Source organism: Carcharodon carcharias, chromosome 2, assembly GCF_017639515.1.
Source record: "Carcharodon carcharias isolate sCarCar2 chromosome 2, sCarCar2.pri, whole genome shotgun sequence".
Classification (NCBI taxonomy): domain Eukaryota; kingdom Metazoa; phylum Chordata; class Chondrichthyes; order Lamniformes; family Lamnidae; genus Carcharodon; species Carcharodon carcharias.
Window position 1 is genome coordinate 54,477,571 of NC_054468.1, and position 19,189 is coordinate 54,496,759.

Sequence of the window (19,189 nt, forward strand, 5' to 3'; positions counted from 1 at the left end):
ACAAGAACGATTCCAGGAATAAAGAAGTATCGCTATGAGGATAGATTGGAGAGGTTGGGGCTGTTTGAGTTGGAGAAAAGGCTGATTTGCTTTTCATTTAGCTATTTACACCCCCAGCTCCACATGCCCCAACTTTTGTCATGAGCCTGTGTGGTACCTCAAAAAAGACCTTTTGAATATCCAAGTATATGGCATCTACAGTTTACTCTCTCTCTCTCCAAAATAATTCTCATCAGACAACTAAGCATGACCAAGCCTTGTGAAATCATTGCTAACTAAATCTTATACTTTCTGGTTCTACATGTTCTATTACATTTCTTAATGTGATTCAAGTACCTTTTCTGCCACTGACAATAAGCTGACCAGTCTACAATTCCTAGGTTTGATCCCATCTCCCTTTTTGTATATAGGATGAAATTAGCTATCTGCCAGTACTCCAACACCACCCTATCTTCGATGGAACTGCTGTATCTATAAATTTTGGCTCTAGTTATTTCTTCCCCAGTTTCCTAAACCATGCGTGGATGCATACCATCCATGTCCAGGGTATTATCTTCTTTTAGCTTTTCTAGTTTATTATTTTCTCCCCTTCAATCCAAATCACATAAGGTATTCTTTAAGTTAATCTTCTGATGAAGTATCTAATTTGTTACCCTTAGTACAATCTGAGCCAAGGTTATTCGATACTTCTACTATTTGTCTCATTGCCTGTAAGCTTATTTTGCTCATCTGTTAGCAGTCCTTTATTCCTTAATATTCCTTTCATTGTGTTCATCTCTTTACATACTACTTGGTAATTTAATTTCATAATTTCTCTATGCCTTGCTGATTCTTTTTTTAAAACTTCTTCCACATTCTTTGTATTCCCTTTCACCCTCCTCTCCTTTAGCATCCGAGTACTTAGTTTATGTCTTTTAATTTAGAAGATTTTTTTTAAAAGTTTCTTGTACATTTGAAGTTCCCATAAATTAACTTGCTTGCTTTTGGCCTCAACAGAAATGTATTCCCTTAGAACTTTATTAATTACCCTTTTCCAACCATTCTCCTGTCGCGGTTGTTCAAAATTTTCTCCCAGTTTTCCTTAGTATCACCCTCATTTCCACAGAATTTATTCTTTTCCAATCCATTAACTTGGATCATATCCTACTTATGCCATTCTCAAATCTAATCTTGAACCTTGCTATGTTATGATCCCTACAAAGAAATTTCCTACATGTTCTGGTACATGGAAAATACCATTGTTAGATTGTCAACATTGGGCTTTATAAGCACACTGATTGAGAAAGGGAGTCATGTATAAGCCAGAAACTAGATTCCCCTTTAATATTTTTTCCTGTCAGTTTATTTGGGAGCAGTTGAAATTTCACATTTTTCTTCTATGCCTGCTATCACCTTGTTGATTTGCCTACATATTTATTCCTCCAATTTTCCTGCATTATTTGGTCATCTACAGTGCACCCCAATAGGACGAGATTCTTTCTCATCTTTTAACTGTTCACACGGACTCTTCAACTATGAGTTGCATCCTTTTTTTCTCATGTCACATGTTATCTTTAATTAGTACAGCTATTCCACCTCCCCATCTTCCCTTTCGTTGTTATATCTGGCAATATTTAGTTGCCAATATTTTCCTGTAATTACCCACATTTCAACCATTCTTACTATTACAAAGATCCTTTCTAGAAATGATTGCCTCCGGTTCATCCATTCTGTTTTCAATACCATGTACATTGTTATACCAACGATTTAAATTGTTTTTATTTATTATTCCTCTCTGTTTTTAGTTATTATTTTACACGTCTGTTCTATCACTTATATGGATCTCTGGCATTCCTATCTTTTTCCTTCCTTATGGGACATCCTCCACTCTTCAATGTTGACTAAAAATCTTCAGTCACTTAAGAACAACATATCTGTTGTTAAAGACTGGAAACTACATTGCCACTCTTGACATAAATAGTCTAGCAAAATAACCTTAGCTATACTCAAACTGATTTCTCAGCAATTATTCACATCATTTTGATGTAGCTTTTATTCTACTGTAAAGTTGACCAGAATCTCACATTTGTAACTTTGGGGGCTTTCCAACAACAAAGTCAGTTTTTCACTTCTGGAATAAGATTGGTTTAGTCAATATACATATTTAAACAATTAGGCTGCCTGTTAATGTCACAGCACATAAACACACAGCTGGCTACAGTGTAAGGTTCTAATAGAACATGATTTAACCACAAAGAAAGTTGCTACATGTCCTGGCTCAGTGGTTCAGCTGGCCACACAGTTGGCTGAGTCAGAAGTTTGTGGGTTTCAGTACAAAAAATAAAAGCCAAAAGCCAGTACTGAGAGACTGCTGCATTGTCAGAGGTGCCATCTTCCAGATGAGACATTAAACCAAGATTCCATCTTCCCCCTCAGGTGGGTTTAAAAGATCTCATGGCACTGTTTTTGAAGAATTGCAGGGAAGTTATCCCTGGCGGCTTGATCAATACAACACTACAGCAGTGGCTACACTTCAAGAAGTATTTCATTTCATTGTAGAGTACTCTGGGACATTCTGTGGTCATGAAAGGTACAATATCAATGCAAGTCTTTTTTTTTTTAAGCTGTGAAATAGAAGATTTAAACTCCCCACAAAAGTAAGTAATCTCTGGTTTCCACGTGCAGCTATACTTTGTATTAAAAAAGGTAAATGCAACACACCATTGGTTTGATGTGGAATTAGTTAGGTGATTGCTGTTTCTTATTCCACATTTTTTTTTAAAAGCTAACCACTATATTTCATGAATTATAAAAATGAAGATACAAAGCACTACATCATAATGCACTAAAGTGTGGAATAGGATTTACATCAAATTCACTTGATTGGCACCTTCAAGAAATTTCAGTTTACGTGAACAAACACAGAAAATTAACAGCCAGATGAGACAAACATTTGGGATCAAATCAAATAATAAAATTTCTTCAACTGTTTGAAATGTTCCAGTGTTTTTTTTTTAAATTTACAACTCTTAAATCTTCATTCAGAGAGAAAATTAAAAAAGATTGCACAATATGTTCATCGAATTAAATTGAACCAGAAGGCACAATGATTTTTTTTTTACTGATAATTTGAGAAACTCACATTTCATTTCGTCTTTCCCAGGCCTTGTAAATCCATTCTGCTCTCATGATAGGAGTACCCATGCTTACAGCAGCCTGTAATTAACAGACATTTTTTGTCAACTTTCAGCCCACATATCTCTTGAAGACATTGGATGCTGCTGGAACACAACATCTTTGGTGCCAAAACAAAAACAGAATTACCTGGAAAAACTCAGCAGGTCTGGCAGCATCGGCGGAGAAGAAAAGAGTTGACGTTTCGAGTCCTCATGACCCTTCAACAGAACTACAGTTCTGTCGAAGGGTCATGAGGACTCGAAACGTCAACTCTTTTCTTCTCCACCGATGCTGCCAGACCTGCTGAGTTTTTCCAGGTAATTCTGTTTTTGTTTTGGATTTCCAGCATCCGCAGTTTTTTTGTTTTTATCTTTGGTGCCAATTGCTCTCACCACCTCATCCAAAAGACAGGGCACATATGGGAGCATATTCAATGTCAGCAAATATTCAAATGCATGGAGAAAGATGGGAGTGGGAGTCATCACAGCTGCAATAATCTTGCCCTTATCCAGCATCTTATAGGCACATTTCATAGAGACAGCTGAACAGTAATCAAAAGCTGACATTCTGGCCAAGTTTCTCCATGCCAAACCAGAGGCATAAGTAAATTGCAGGGGAGACAGAGGCGTAGTGGTAATATCACTGGACTAGTAATCCAAAGGCCCATGCTAATGCTCTGGGGATGAGTTCAAATCCCACCATGGGAACTCATGAAATTTAAATTAATAAAATCTGGAATTGAAAGCTAGTATCAGTAATGGTGACCATAAGACTATCATTTGTCATAAAAACCCATCTCATTCACTAATCTCCAACTAGCCTTTGATCTAGAGCAATGTGGTCGACTCTTAACTGCTCTCTGAAATGACTTAGCAAGCCACTCAGTTCAAGGACAATTAGGGATGGGCAACAAATGCTGGCCTTGCCAGCAATGTCTACACCCTAAAGAATAAAAACACTACCGCGAACCGTAACAGATCTAGTGTCCACTTGTCGAAAATCAGCAAAGATTCAAACCTCTACATTGTGCTGAGACCATCCCATAACTTGCCTGCTCTTACCACAAGAGGGTACAGTTGCTTCTTCTTGGCCTCCTCACATTGATATGCTTCCCAGGCAAAAAAAAAATGCACCATCTGAACTGAATCTGTGAACTGGCTAATCAGTAAGGATTCGATTTTTACTTCCGTACCCATTCTTTCCTTATACAAATTTTATATCTGTGTCTCAATGGCCTATTTTCTATGAAAACCAGAGAAGTTGATTATGTTTGTAAGATTGTTACATAAGAAAGGCTATTTGACCGATCTCAATTCATCCATCCAACAAAGTTCTAATGGTAACCCCCTCCATTGTAGCATCTTATTGTTTCTTAAATATTTCCAGGGCTCTATCCTTTATCATTCCATAACTCCCTAGGCATGGCACTAGTGATTAGCCTAATGGCATTTCTCTGCATTACCTCCTGCAATTGAATTGTCTTAAAAAGAACTGGACAAAGAATTCAAGATGCAGTCTGGCTAGATCATTGTACAGTTCAATTACTACTTCCTCTGACTTATATTCTGTTTATGTTATGAAGTTCAAATTGTTTGATATAGTCCACATGAATGTTAGCACTGCTTTTGATAAAGCCCCACATTAAAAGATCCAAGGGAAAATGGCAAGTTGGCTCAGTAGCAGGAAACAAAGGATTATTGTTGATGATTGCTTTAGTCACTGGAAGAATGTTTCCCGTAGGGCTCAGCACTGTCGAGCACTTGCTGTTTGTGGTATGTTTCAATGACTCAGACTTGCAAGTGCGCATGATTAAAAAGTTTCAGAGGATACAAATATTGGCCATGTGGTTGATATTGAGGAATAAAGCTGTGGACTGCAGGAAGCTATAAATGGGCTAGTCAGGTAGGCAGAAAAGTGGCAAACAGAATTCAAACCGGACAAGTTTGAAGTAATGCATTTAGATGTAGAAATACACAACAAATAGCACAGAAATGTAGAGGAACAGAAGGCCCTTAAGAGTGTAGGTCTACACAGATCCCTGAAGATAGCACGGTAGGTAGATGAAATGGTCAAGAAAGCATTGGGTACTTTCCTTTATTGACAGGCATCTAGAGTGAGAGATCAGGAAGGTTATACTCTTTAGACAGCAGCTGAAGTACTGCATACAGTCTGGTCATAGGAAGGATGTGATCATAAGGGAGAGGAACAGAGGACACAAGAATGTTGCCAGGAAGGGAGAATTTTAGCTGAGGGAAGATTCTCCAGATCAAATCACTTGCCACTTTTCTGCCCACCTGACTCGTCCATCAACATACTGAAGTTGTGGTATTTGGAACAGAGGAGATTTAACCCATTATATAAAATTATGAGGGCCTAGATACACTAGTTAGGAAGGACCAATTTTCTTTAGCAGAAAGGTCAATTATCAGGGCGCAAAAGGTCTAAAATAATTGGCAAAGGGTTTAGAGGAGATTTGAGCAGCATTTTTTTTTTGCACACTCAAAAAGGGCAGCGGGGGTCTGGAACTCACCATCTGAAAAAAAAAGTGGTCGAGGTAGAAACCCTCATCACATTTAAAGAACCACTTCGATTCCCCAACCTACAGACCAAGAGTTGAAGTGTGGAATTAAACTGGATAGCACTCTCATAGCCAGCACTGCCGTAGATCTTCCTATTGTATTGATTTTGCTGCTCTGAGTTGTTTGGACATGTTGAAGAATTAATCTCAGTCTCTGAGCCTTTTTCCAACACCACTGGTGTTGCTTTTTTCTCCCCTTCCTATGTACCATATTCTACAATCTGGCAATAAAATTCATATTTCAGCTGGCATTGTTGTGCCCACAGACTTATTTTGTCCAACTCATTTAATAATGATGATCGAGTTGCTTCCTGCAATCCCACTGCTCTTCCCAATAGCTAATACACTTTTGTCAGTGAGGAAATTCACTGTAGGTACAATTACTTTGGCATAACCAAAAGAAAAAAAGACAGAATTACATCAGTGTTACATACAGGAGGGGGCTGCCAGTATTGGTTCATTAATCAGGACAGCTTTCAGTTTTCAAAAGCCTCTTGTCCAACCCACCTTGGAAGGCTTTTCTAAGGCATTGGTTAAGGAGGCTATTGGCCATTTTTCAAAAAAAAACTCAACCCTCATCAGAAAAGATACTCCACAGTGAAGAAAGAAACCATGGGTCGCCCCTTAGCTCTCCAGCACTGAAATTTACGTTCGCCATGGGCACTGCGAGACCCCAGTATACACCAATCACAATCTTCCGAAAAATTCAAAGCCAACCACACATGGCTGTTTCACTAGAGTCTGCTCTTACAGCCTTTCAACCTACAAATCACCCATGTCACCAAAAAGAACAATGTCCTCATGGATGCCCTCTCCCAGGTTTAAACCTCAAAATGAAAATGCAGCAGGGAACTGCCATTGCCCCTGCTAGCGGTGTCTGATGTGTCAGTGTGAATAAAGAGAATGCATGTTTACTTCTTCACTTCCCATCCTGGCGAATTTATAATTTTTTTTAAAAACTGGGCAAAGACTTTAAAATGACTGAAACAATGACTGGAAATGACTGGCAAAATGAATTTCTGGTCTTCAGAACAGCAGTGACCTCATTATCTCTAAAGAGGTGCAAATGTCCCCTGTGACTGCAGATATCAAATCCCAAGGAATTGTACAAACACCATTTACATTTCTAAGGCCAGACCCTGACCAACAGGATGATCAGTCTGCGAGGATAAAAAGGACCCTGAAACATCTGTTGAACCTATTAAATGGTTGAAACATTAACCATCTTAAGAATCCAGGCAAGAAATACACATCTTCTGCCCAAACCAAGGAGGAGAAGTGGAGGTCACATCACAGGACTGCCCCCACCAACCAAGCTGGCAGAACCTGTAATTGCCTTGTGGAGCAAAAAAGGCTCCGGCTGCCATTTTCCATCTAACCAAGCAAACCCACAGTTATAAAAATAAAAACAAAAAACTGTGGATGCTGGAAATCCAAAACAAAAACAGAATTACCTGGAAAAACTCAGCAGGTCTGGCAGCATCGGCGGAGAAGAAAAGAGTTGACGTTTCGAGTCCTCATGACCCTTCAACAGAACTAGGTGAATCAACCCACAGTTCTGCCCAGGTTTTTGAATACTTAGCTCCCCACCTACACTGTTTTCTACTGGAACTTCTGTACCAATGCCTACAAATCATCTCTATGTGCCTATTCTATTGTAGAAGTCATCTCCACTAGAAAAGTGGATTATTCAGCATCCGTCTTCAGCCTGCTGACTTTGTGAAAGAATATGCCATTGGACTTTGATTCTGAATTCTAAGCTCATATGAAACAATAATGCTTATTTTGTCTGTTCTTTGCCCTGTACCTTTCTGTTCTCTTTCACACTTTTATTGTATGAATGAAAAAGGAGGCCACGTTGCAACCCTTCTGTCATGTTTGAGTGAGAGAAAATAAATTAACACTGTTAGTTCATTCTATAAGTTTGCCGTGGGGTTATTAATAGATAGATCACACCAAAACTGAGGGGTTGGGAAAATACAGCACCACATATAAAAGGGGGAAAAGTCAAAAAAATCAAATCAATCTTCCTGTTTACCCACAGGTGGCAAGATCAGAAGCCAGGGCCGTTTAAATTAAACCACCTCCTGTTCATAACAACAGTGCAGCACCAATATCACAGCCAAAACAGAATAAAGAGAAATGGAAAAATGGAGAAGATTCTTAGATCTTCATACCCCTTCCTCAGCAAAGATACTACCAATGGATATGTAATGTGGCTATTTCCTCCAAAAATGTCTCCTGTATCAGGCATTGGTGGTATATTGAAGAGAATGGAAATAAAGCAAAAATCTGGAGTTCTGGAAAGCTCTCCGAGCCCGGGTAGACATAGTCCACAGGCAGACATTCAGCCATCCTCAAAATCCTGCTATTCCTCTGCTGCAGACCGCTCCAGGTTGAGGAGACTGCACGTTTTTGCTGGCCCAGTCCACCCTTGTGCAGAGGGATTCTAGCCTAAAAGCCCCCCGCTGAGCAGCAATGATTCCAATACAGCACCTGTAGTTTTTTTAGGCCACACAGTCACAAGTCCGTTGCCAACCAAAGAACCGATCTGTACCGCAGGGGGGTGGGTGGGTTTTGGGAGATGACTGATGCACTCAGCATCCCAATGCCTTGTAGCCAAGCTGAAAGCAGGCTGCTCCCGCATGACTAGGTCAGTTTTATGGAGACTTCATCTTCCTGTCCACGCAGAGCCTGCTTTCAAACAGCCACCATCTTAAAACTTTTGATCTTGGCATCATTAGCAAGTTTGACCAGTGAGATTTTGTACCCAGATCATTTACATAAATTAGAAACTCTCTAGGGAACTATATTTAGCACTCTTCCTCCCCTGCCTCAACATTGGTTTAAAGGCTGAAAAACAGTTTCTTAGCCATTTCCAAGATTTCCAAGAATCTCAACTTGAGATAGCTTGCAGTTTCTTTCAATGTACAAATGAAGATTAAAGATGGTTCATACCCTAAACTTGCCACTTTGAGTAGAATTGGCCACGAGATGAGTTATTTTGCCTGTGTATTCTTTACGAATGGTTGCTCCCATATGATGTGCCAAGGCAACAAGAATAAGCTGCAGATTAAAAAAGGCAAGAGTGTAGTTATTGTCAAATTAACTATTCTTGTAACCATCAAGGAATGGAAAAGGAAGAACTACGGGCATATTTTTAGATCCTTTTTTTTAAACAAAGTAAAACAAAAATATTGTTCTAACTAGTCAACCTGCAAATTTACCACAGAGTCTGAAAGCATCCAATTTTCTCAAGCTATCACCCCCATTTGTAGTAATTTATATGGTGCATCTGGTATTCTTATTTAAGCCTTTTCAATAAGCAAATTATGTCACAATAATCAGCATGCACTTTCCACCTGGCTTTCCTCAAAAATAATTAGGTGTCATTCAAAAATAAATTACACAGTACCATAATCTTCTTTAGAGCAACAAGTATTCCATGTGGGCTTGCAGTAAAATTTTAAAAACAGTACCTCAGGCTAGACAAATATTTCTTAACAGAAATAATTGAGAATGCTGCTACAATCAGAAGTGTCAGGCATACCAGGGAAAGTAAAGCAAGCACAAGAGAAAAACAAATCTTTCATTATGCAATTCAACTCAACCAACAATAACACTGTTGTTCTATCATGTGTGAGATTTGCAAATTGTTAACAACCATCCTGTAAATGCATTGCTATCCATAATTGATAGCACCATCATAGTCCCAATAGAAGATGAGATTTAATCAAAACTTCAATGCAGAATTTTAAAATATAATTTCAACTATTTTTCTCCAGGCCCCGTGCTTTGGATTATTTTTGGGGTTAAGTTGAAAACATTAAAAACTACATTGTAAATGATTCTTTGAAGTTAGGAATTAAGAATGTATGCTTCCTGAATACTAGATGTTTACAGCCTAAACGGGGGAGAAAATAACACTCCATGGAAAACAGTGGATCTGCAGTGTATTGATGTGGTACTTCATATGTTGGACAACGTTGCAATGTTCACTACCAGAGTCCTTGTAATACAATACTCCATGGTCAACATAAATCAGTCAATAGAACTTTAACTAAAAAAAAGCAAAGGCTCACCAACTTCTCCTTCTTGAATCCAGTGAAACACAAGACCAGATCCAACATACTTGTGCAATATAACGGCCGAGATGTGAAAGGCAAAGGCTATGTGGACCAAAAATATTAGCTTCATTAAAATAATCATTTCAACACTTAAAAGATTTCTTAATTAGGGAGATGTGGATTGTGTCATCATGTCAAGTTAAAGTTGTAAATTTATTGCGCCTCCTGCATAAATCTTGACAAGCATAAAGCAAAGGCCTAAATGGAACAGCGAGACAGTAAGCTCATTCTCAACAAGGAAAATTATCTTCCAATTAAGTGTGACAAAAATTCTCTGGAGAAGCAGAACTAATAAAGTTGATATGTTCCTCTAATGTCACAGTCATATTGTAAACCCACTTTTGGAATTAATACAGCAATTCTACTTGAAAGTTCCTGACATTGTGATAACTGCTCTATTTATACTGCACAATCCAGCTTTCAAAGTTTATATTATAAACATGCAACAAGCATGTTCACCCATGCAGTTGGGGCATCTTCACAGGAGTAACAGTATCTGTGATCTTTCAGATCTGCTTATGCCAGTTCTTGTACAGCTACTTACATTTTCTCCAATAGTAACTGCAATTCTCTCCATTCATTTGATTCCCAACATGCACCCAACAGCACTTAATAATTTTAAATAGTGCTGGAGCACTGCTAATCAGTGAGGGGAGTGCAGAATGTGTCAATCAAGCAAGCTGGCAATTTGTTTCTGTTTTGATTGTGAAGCAAAGAGTCAGAGCATGAGGACCTTAGATTATCCTAATTAAGATCAAACTGCACAACAAAATTGTGGATTCCAGCAACCTGTGTTAATAAAATCACTGTGCAGGCTTCCGTTCTTTTCTGCCTCCTCTCCCCATCACATAAGTAGTTTTGAAATCACATTTAATCTCTCACATTTAGAGATGTTTAACCATACCTCTCTTTTTCTTGCACAGTGAAGCACAACAGGAGGCCCCAGAATTCTAGCATTCATCTTGTGCAAAGTCTCATAAGGCTGGTCTTCAAATTCTTTCAGCACAAATATGGTCTCCATCTCATGATTTTCATTATCAAAATCTTCTACACTTCCCAATTTAACAAATGGCAACTTGATTTCCTAAATCATTGTGAAAGAAAAATTTTCAAAATCAGAAACACAAATTCTGTATAGTGCCTTCTGCAAGGTGCAGAAAAAGGCTCATCACCCACACTAAAACAATCCTTATCAAATTAGTAGTAAATTACGTGTTGTTATTAATTCAGGATTACATTCTACAATTTTAGATTCTTAAAAGTTTAAAAATTATGGGTTAGATGGCTCAAATTTTCTACAATCATCTCAAATGCAAAAGAAATAAGTGTAGCTGGATATTTTCATCAGTGACATAATTTTAAACATTTAATAGCTTCAGCTCCTCGAGAGTACAGGACATTTTCCCAAAAGTAGGTTGGCACCATGGTGCCCAGCTGATACATTAGCTTAAACCTACATTTGATAACTATCATTCATCTTTACAATGACATTAAAGGAACCTTAAGCAAATCTTGGTGCACAAAGCTCAAATCCACAATACATAACTAATTGTTTCAATGTATGCATGAACGTGATATGCATATTATGAAGGAAATTAAAAAGTACAGTGAAATCTCAACAATGCTCTTTAACGGAGGGAACAGCTCACATGGTTAATAGAATTAGCAAATATTTCAGCTTCTAAACTTGGGCCTGCAAGGATAATACTATAATAATCTAAGTAATGAACCAAGATAAGTGCAGTATAAACTACATATTTAAATGTCTTCTCTCCTTGATCTAGAAGGTTAATTCAGTTCACCAGTGTTAACTGGTTTTGCAATTGGGTAAAATTTTTACATAATTCTGTCATAACCTTCAAGATAAAATTAAGAATCTACTATTTTTAGTGAAGATGATCATGTGAAATCATCTATTTATCAAATGTTTAATGCTAAATTGTGGAACTTTGAAGTTATGTCAGACAATCCTTGCTGTCCCAGCAAGTCAAGACATTATTTAATGTACCACTAAGCCATACACAATGGGAGATCCCAAGTTTGAATCTCTCCGTGCCGAGGCAGCTGGTCCAAGCTAAGACATTACAATTAGCATGAACACCCTCGGGTCTGATATTAACAGCAACAGCAATAAGGTTTTTAGCTGTCTAATACTGAACAACTCACAAAAACTTCCGAGTGCAGATTATTAACCATACAGCACTTAAGTCTTACATTTCAAAAGTAATGGAGGGGTGGGTGGGGGCCAGCAGATGCATGGGAGCGCTGCCGCCAGCTGGCACCCCCTGCAGGCCACGCACCATTCTGTCTTGGAACTGTGTTGCTGTTCCTTCGCTGTTGAGTCAGGGTTATGGAGCTCCTTGCTTGACAGTACTGTGGGTGTGCCTGCACCACATGGACATTGGTAGTTCCGGAGTGCAGCTCAGCACCACCTTTTCAGCACTGACTGGAGATGAATAGTGAATGCTGGCCTTAAAGTGATGCTCAAATCCAAAGAACAAAATTAAATAAAACTTCATTGATCTAACTGGTGGCATCACTGTTCAGTATGCATAGTATGCCCAAGTTGCAGTCAGGAGGATAGTATGGAGGTATTCTGAATAGTTTAATTGAACAAGTAAATTGAACTGCCATCATAGTTAGTAATGGGAAAAGATTATTTGGTCGATTAGGCCATGTAGGCACCTTCATAATCACAAAGTAAAACTGTTAAGAGATGTCTACACCACTGGCACAAGAGAGTATTTAAGTGCCAAATGTATTTTTTTCCTGGCACACTGGTTGGACATTTTCCATTCTTGAAAATGTAGACATAACATTGATAAAATTGCATGCTAATAAAAACCAGCTGTTGAAAACCATCCAAGTCTCTGTTTGCAAGTTTACCTTTGGAGACTTATGCATTGTGTAGCAGCAATACAAAGAGTGCAATTTAATTATATCCAAAGTGAGGTACTGTATATATTCAGCATTTGAACATGTATGTTTGGATGCCAGCAGACTCTCAACATGTTCAAAAGCTGCACCACAGAGGATAAACCACGACTGGTTCTTGCATGGTTATAACTCTAATAGCTAATCACATTGTGCTGCAATTATGTGGACTCCAAATATTTGCAGGTACACTTTGTAATGTAAAGCTTTAGTTGCTAGCCATGAGCCTATCAATTTCCTGAAAATAGTTTACGAATAGAACATCCAACATAAAGACAGTTTTGTGGTTAGAGGATATCATATACAATTGAAGAAAAGATAAATTACTTTATTCAGTTATAAATCATAGACTAGAGTAAACATATTTTATTAACAGAAGAACACAGAATATTTAATGATTCACAGCAGCAAAGTACAATGACTAAAGGAAAGGGAAAAAGCACTTTTAATACAAAACTTAACTAGGAGTATATTCAAAGTTCTACAATATCTGTGCTACAGACAACTAGAAGCCACTTGAGCTTTGCTGATATAGTTTTAGAATGTAGAGCTTGCAGCTGTGTGCATGCATCTGACCATGTGTACAGTAAGAAAACCCTAAGTTTTCAAATGGACATAAAAAGATGCATAACAAGACCCAATTTCAGGGACCACTGTTTGGACCATTAAATTCAACTGAAGAAATTGGGACAATATCTTCCATCTTCCCAATATTTAATTGTAAGAAATTTCTGCTCTTTGAGCACTGGATGTCAGGTAATTCAGCAATGTTGGAGGCATCAATAGAGGTAGAACTAGGTAACATCAGTATGCAAGTGAAAACTAACTAGTGCTATGCTTTTAGATGATTTTGCCAAAGAAATAAGAGCGGACCAAGGATAGATCTCTGTGGGACACCAGATGTAATGGTGAAGGAATTAGAAGAGAAGCAATTGCAAATGATACTCTGGCTATAATTAGATAGCTAAGAACTGAACCTGGCAAGTGCATTCCCACCAAGTTGGATGACAGTAGAGAAGTGTTGAAGGAGGATAGGGCCCATCGAGATATACATGGTAACTTGTGCAGTGATGCTGGAGATGTGGTCAGGGCTCTCAATGAGTACTTTATCTCTGTCTTCACCAAGGAGAGGGTTGATGCAGACAATAAGGTTAAGAAAAGAGAGTGAAATATTAGATACAGCAAGCATAATGAGAGAGGAAGTACTGGAGGGACTGACATCTTTGAAGGTGGATAAATCACCAGGGCTGGATGGAATGTATCACAAGCTGTTAGAGGAAGTCAAGGAGGAAATATTGGAAGTTCTGACAATCATTTTCCAACCCTCACTAGAAACAGACAAGGTACCAGAGGATTAGAGGTCTGCAAACATTGTACCATTATTTAAAAAGAATGCGAGGGATAGGCCAGAAAATTATAGACCAGTCAGTCTGACTTCATTGGTAGGCAACTTATTGGAATCAGTTCTGAGAGATAGGATAAACTGTCATTTGGAAACGCATGGATCGATCAGGGATTATCAGCATGGTTTTGTTCAGGGAAGATTGTATCTTATTAATTTACTTAATTTTTTTGTAGGAGGATTGTCGAGGGTAGTGCAGTAGATGTTGTCTAGATGGATTTTGGCAAGACATTTGACAAGGTCCCACATGGCAGACTGGTCAGAAAAATGAGATCCCATGGGATATAGGGGAAAGTGACGAGTTGGATTCAAAATTGGCTCAGCAACAAGAAACAAAGGGTAATGATGAATGAATGTTTATGCGAACGGAAAGCAGTTTCCAGTAGCGTTCCACAGGACTCAGTTTTGGGGCCTTCGCTGTTTGTTGTCTATATTAATGATTTGGACTTAAATGTGGGAGGCATGACAAGGAAATTTGCAGATGTCACAAAAATTGGCAATGTAGTTGATAGTGAAGAGGATAGTTGTCCACCTCCAGAATGATTATCAATGATTTAAAAAAATTAAAAATCAGCTAGCTAAACTACAACCCTGTTTAACTGATATTATTGCTTCAGTTTCCAACAGAAGCTCACATGCACAAGTTACAACATAGCAACAAATAAGAATCTACTCAAATGTTAAAAGGTCTGATTAATTTTCTAAGAATATTAATGGAAATTTTAATCAAGATATTTTTGTTTCAAAACATGAATTAGCCAAGAGTGAAGAGTTTCCACTTAATTTCACCCAAAGTTTAAAATACATGCCAGTAAACATAGATCCTTATCTTTTAAGGCAAAATTGGAGTATACAGGAATTAGGTCAATGTAACTTGCAGGCACGAATTTGCTCCCAAGACCACCACAACCTATCATACAATAGTTTATTAAAAAATCTATTGTACGCCCAACTTGCTATTAGACGTGCTTTCCTTCATTTTCATCAAACAAACTTTCATTTAACTGCCCATGAAGTATCAAGAGTTAATACCAAAAAACATAAGTGACAGGATTTGGATGCAAAAGACCTCCATTTATTGCTGCATTGCAGTTTTAAGCATTACAAGATCTCATTTGGCTTTCCCTTTTGCAAGAATATCAGATGAGGACAGGATCATGTACAACAATAATGCTTTGTCCCCACACCCGCAATCTTCCTGGGTAACACTGCTCACGAACACTCAACTGTCCTATCTCATTTGTAATGGCCATTTGAGGTACCAGCGCTCCACTCATTCAACCTATTCTAACATGTAATTTTTCTCTTTGGGAGGACAGAGATAAAAGGAGGAAAAGAAAAACAAGATTTGAGAATCAATAAGGCAAAAAGTGAAAAACAAAAATAGTTGATAGAGTTATGTACCAGACCAGCAAATTGAAATGGTAATGAAAAAATATTGTCACTCAGTTGAAAATGACTTGCCAAATTTACTGCCCTGGTAGACCGATCGTCTCAGCTTGCTCCTGCCCCACAGAACTAATTTCTCGTTATCTTGACTCCCTTCTCTATCCCCTTGTCCAGTCCCTTCCCACCTACATCCGTGATTCCTCTGACACCTTACGTCACATCAACAATTTCCAGTTCCCTGGCCCCAACCGCTTCCTCTTCACCATGGACGTCCAATCCCTCTACACCTCCATCCCCCACCAGGATGGTTCGAGGGCCCTTAGCTTCTTCCTCGAACAGAGGCCCGAACAATCCCCATCCACCACTACTCTCCTCCATCTGGCTGAACTTGTTCTCACGCTGAACAATTTCTCCTTCAACTCCTCTCACTTCCTCCAAATAAAAGGTGTGGCTATGGGTACCCGCATGGGCCCCAGCTATGCCTGTCTCTTTATGGGGTATGTGGAACATTCCTTGTTCCAGTCCTACTCCAGCCCCCTTCCACAACTCTTTCTCCGGTACATCAATGATTACTTCGGTGCCACTTCATGCTCTCGTCGGGACTTGGAAAAATTTATTAATTTTGCTTCCAATCTCCACCCCTCCATCATTTTCACGTGGTCCATCTCTGACACTTCCCTTCCCTTCCTTGACCTCTCTGTCTCAATCTCTGGTGATAGACTGTCCACCAATATCCATTACAAACCCACCGACTCCCACAGCTACCTCGACTACAGCTCCTCACACCCCGCTTCCTGTAAGGACTCCATCCCATTCTCTCAGTTCCTTCGCCTCCGTCGCATCTGTTCCGATGATGCTACCTTCAAAAACAGTTCCTCTGACATGTCCTCCTTCTTCCTTAACCGAGGTTTTCCACCGACGGTCGTTGACAGGGCCCTCAACCGTGTCCGGCCCATCTCCCACGCATCCGCCCTCACGCCTTCTCCTCCCTCCCGGAAATATGATAGGGTCCCCCTTGTCCTCACTTATCACCCCACCAGCCTCCGCATTCAAAGGATCATCCTCCGCCATTTCCGCCAACTCCAGCGTAATGCCACCACCAAACACATCTTCCCTTCACCCCCCCCCTATCGGCATTCCGCAGGGATCGCTCCCTCCGGGACACCCTGGTCCACTCCTCCATCACCCCCCTACTCCTCAATCCCCTCCTATGGCACCACCCCATGCCCACGCAAAAGATGCAACACCTGCCCCTTCACTTCCTCTCTCCTCACCATCCAAGGGCCCAAACACTCCTTTCAAGTGAAGCAGCATTTCACTTGCATATCCCCCAACTTAGTCTACTGCATTCGTTGCTCCCAATGCGGTCTCCTCTACATTGGAGAGACCAAACGTAAACTGGGCGACCGCTTTGCAGAACACCTGCGGTCTGTCCGCAAGAATGACCCAAACCTCCCTGTCGCTTGCCATTTTAACACTCCACCCTGCTCTCTTGCCCACATGTCTGTCCTTGGCTTGCTGCATTGTTCCAGTGAAGCCCAACACAAACTGGAGGAACAACACCTCATCTTCCGACTAGGCACTTTACAGCCTTCCAGACTGAATATTGAATTCAACAACTTTAGGTCTTGAGCTCCCTCCCCCATCCCCACCCCCTTTCTGCTTCCCCATTCCTTTTGTTTTTTCCCAATAAATTATATAGATTTTTCTTTTCCCACCTATTTCCATTATTTTTAAATATTTTAAAATCTTTTATGCTCTCCCCACCCCCACTAGAGCTATACCTTGATGCCCTACCATCCATTCTTAATTAGCACATTCGTTTAGATAATATCACCAACTTTAACACCTATGTGTTCTTTTGTTCTATTGTTGGTGACATCTTTTAATGATCTGCTTCTATCAATGCTTGTTTGTCCCTACAGCCACACCAACCCCCTCCACTTCTCTCTCTCTCTCCGCCCCCACCACACACCTTAAACCAGCTTATATTTCAACTCTTTCTTGGACTCGAACTCAAGATCTGTCGAAGGGTCATGAGGACTCGAAACGTCAACTCTTTTCTTCTCCGCCGATGCTGCCAGACCTGCTGAGTTTTTCCAGGTACTTCTGTTTTTGCCAAATTTACTTATTTTTTTCAATGATGTTATTTAAAAAAACTGGAAGTGACATCTGGGGTTTATTAAGATCATTCATTGGCCAACTATAAACCAACAGCAAACCAATGATCAGAAAGCTAAAAGTATCAGTCTAACAATAAAAGTTCATCACTGACTCTACAATAATCAGATAATGGTGGTCAACGTAAAAGTTATGGAAACAAGAGCCTCTAGCTTTTTTAGGTTCATCTTGCCAAGGCTTGCATAATTGTATTTGGGTAAGAACAAATAAAAATCTCAAATTTTCAAGCAAAACTAGAAAAATAAAACAATCATTCTTTATAAAGTGGAAGGTATGTCCTTACCCAAAAATTGTTTCTTACGGCCATGTTAGCAATTCGTCAGGTGTTTTGCTAATAAGATGGATTACCACAGTAACAAAAAAAACAAAATTCAAAATAAAAATACCCTTAATAGAACACACATCACTGACATTGACAGATGAAAAAATAATGAATATTATTGAAGTTTTAAACATGACGTTATTACCTCCAAGGCTTTCAGAACCTCTTCAGTGTTCCCAACTTCTCCCAATAACGCAACTTTTGTTTGAATCAGAGGTGCACCTAGAAAACAGAACCAAAAAATTTATAAGCACAGATTGATCTCCCATGACTAAATGTAGTTTTCAAATGAAGGAGGGCTAGAGGATACTGAATAATTGAACCAGGGTATACATATATAACAGTGCCAGCTGGGATGTATGTGGGACTTGCCTCCTTGCCCTCCCTATGGTGAAGGTTGTGGCACTGTGTTGGACCTGCCTTTGGGTAAGGAACTGAAGATATTTATAATACAAACTGCCATCTAGAACATGGCACACTATAATTGCACCTTTTGGCCAAGGACAAGAGAGATCTAAGCTACTTGGGGGCATTGGAAGCAAAAATCCACAGTCGTCAAAACATGCAAGAAAGAGACAAGCAGGACAGCAGCTAGGGCAGTTGTCCAAATAGGAGCTCAGTACACAAATGCATGTGACAAGAAATTTTAAAGATGAGTTAGAACACACATATTAAGCTGAAAAGATATATTGCAACAGCCACAAGAACTGGATACAAACTGGATCTGATTGGGAGCTAAATATTCCAGCATAACAGATCCATAAAAAAGGGCAAGGAAATTGACAGATCAGAAAGTAGTAATATTGATAATACAATTACACATCTTTGCTTTGTAAATATGTTCTTGGTTGAGTAGGTAGAGAGAGGTGGTGGAAAATATGGGCAAGTGAAAGAACAGGAATTCTGTTAGACAGATCTTCAAGTACAACAATAATTAATTCCTTAGTTATTCAAAACTAAAATAGAAAATGATGTAGCACCCGAAGATGGTGCCTAAAATATCCCCTTATCTTTTCATATGAGCGATCTTATTTATTTTCAACAATTTCTATTCCCATTTCAGATTCTCAGGACTCTCAGTAAAAATAAAACTGTTTTAG

At 39.2% G+C, this 19,189-nt stretch overlaps 1 protein-coding gene across 2 annotated transcripts in view; it reads right to left on the minus strand.

Moving 5' to 3' along the window:
• ect2 (epithelial cell transforming 2) overlaps positions 1-19,189 on the minus strand; it is an 84,490-nt gene that overhangs the window by 59,859 nt on the left and 5,442 nt on the right. For both annotated transcript variants that reach the window (XM_041182978.1, XM_041182977.1), the window contains exons 2-6: positions 18,235-18,311; positions 10,766-10,945; positions 9,817-9,903; positions 8,693-8,800; positions 3,122-3,195 (exon numbers count right to left, since the gene is read on the minus strand). In XM_041182978.1, the coding sequence (XP_041038912.1) occupies positions 3,122-3,195; positions 8,693-8,800; positions 9,817-9,903; positions 10,766-10,945; positions 18,235-18,311 (526 nt within the window). The remainder of the gene's footprint in view (positions 1-3,121; positions 3,196-8,692; positions 8,801-9,816; positions 9,904-10,765; positions 10,946-18,234; positions 18,312-19,189) is intronic.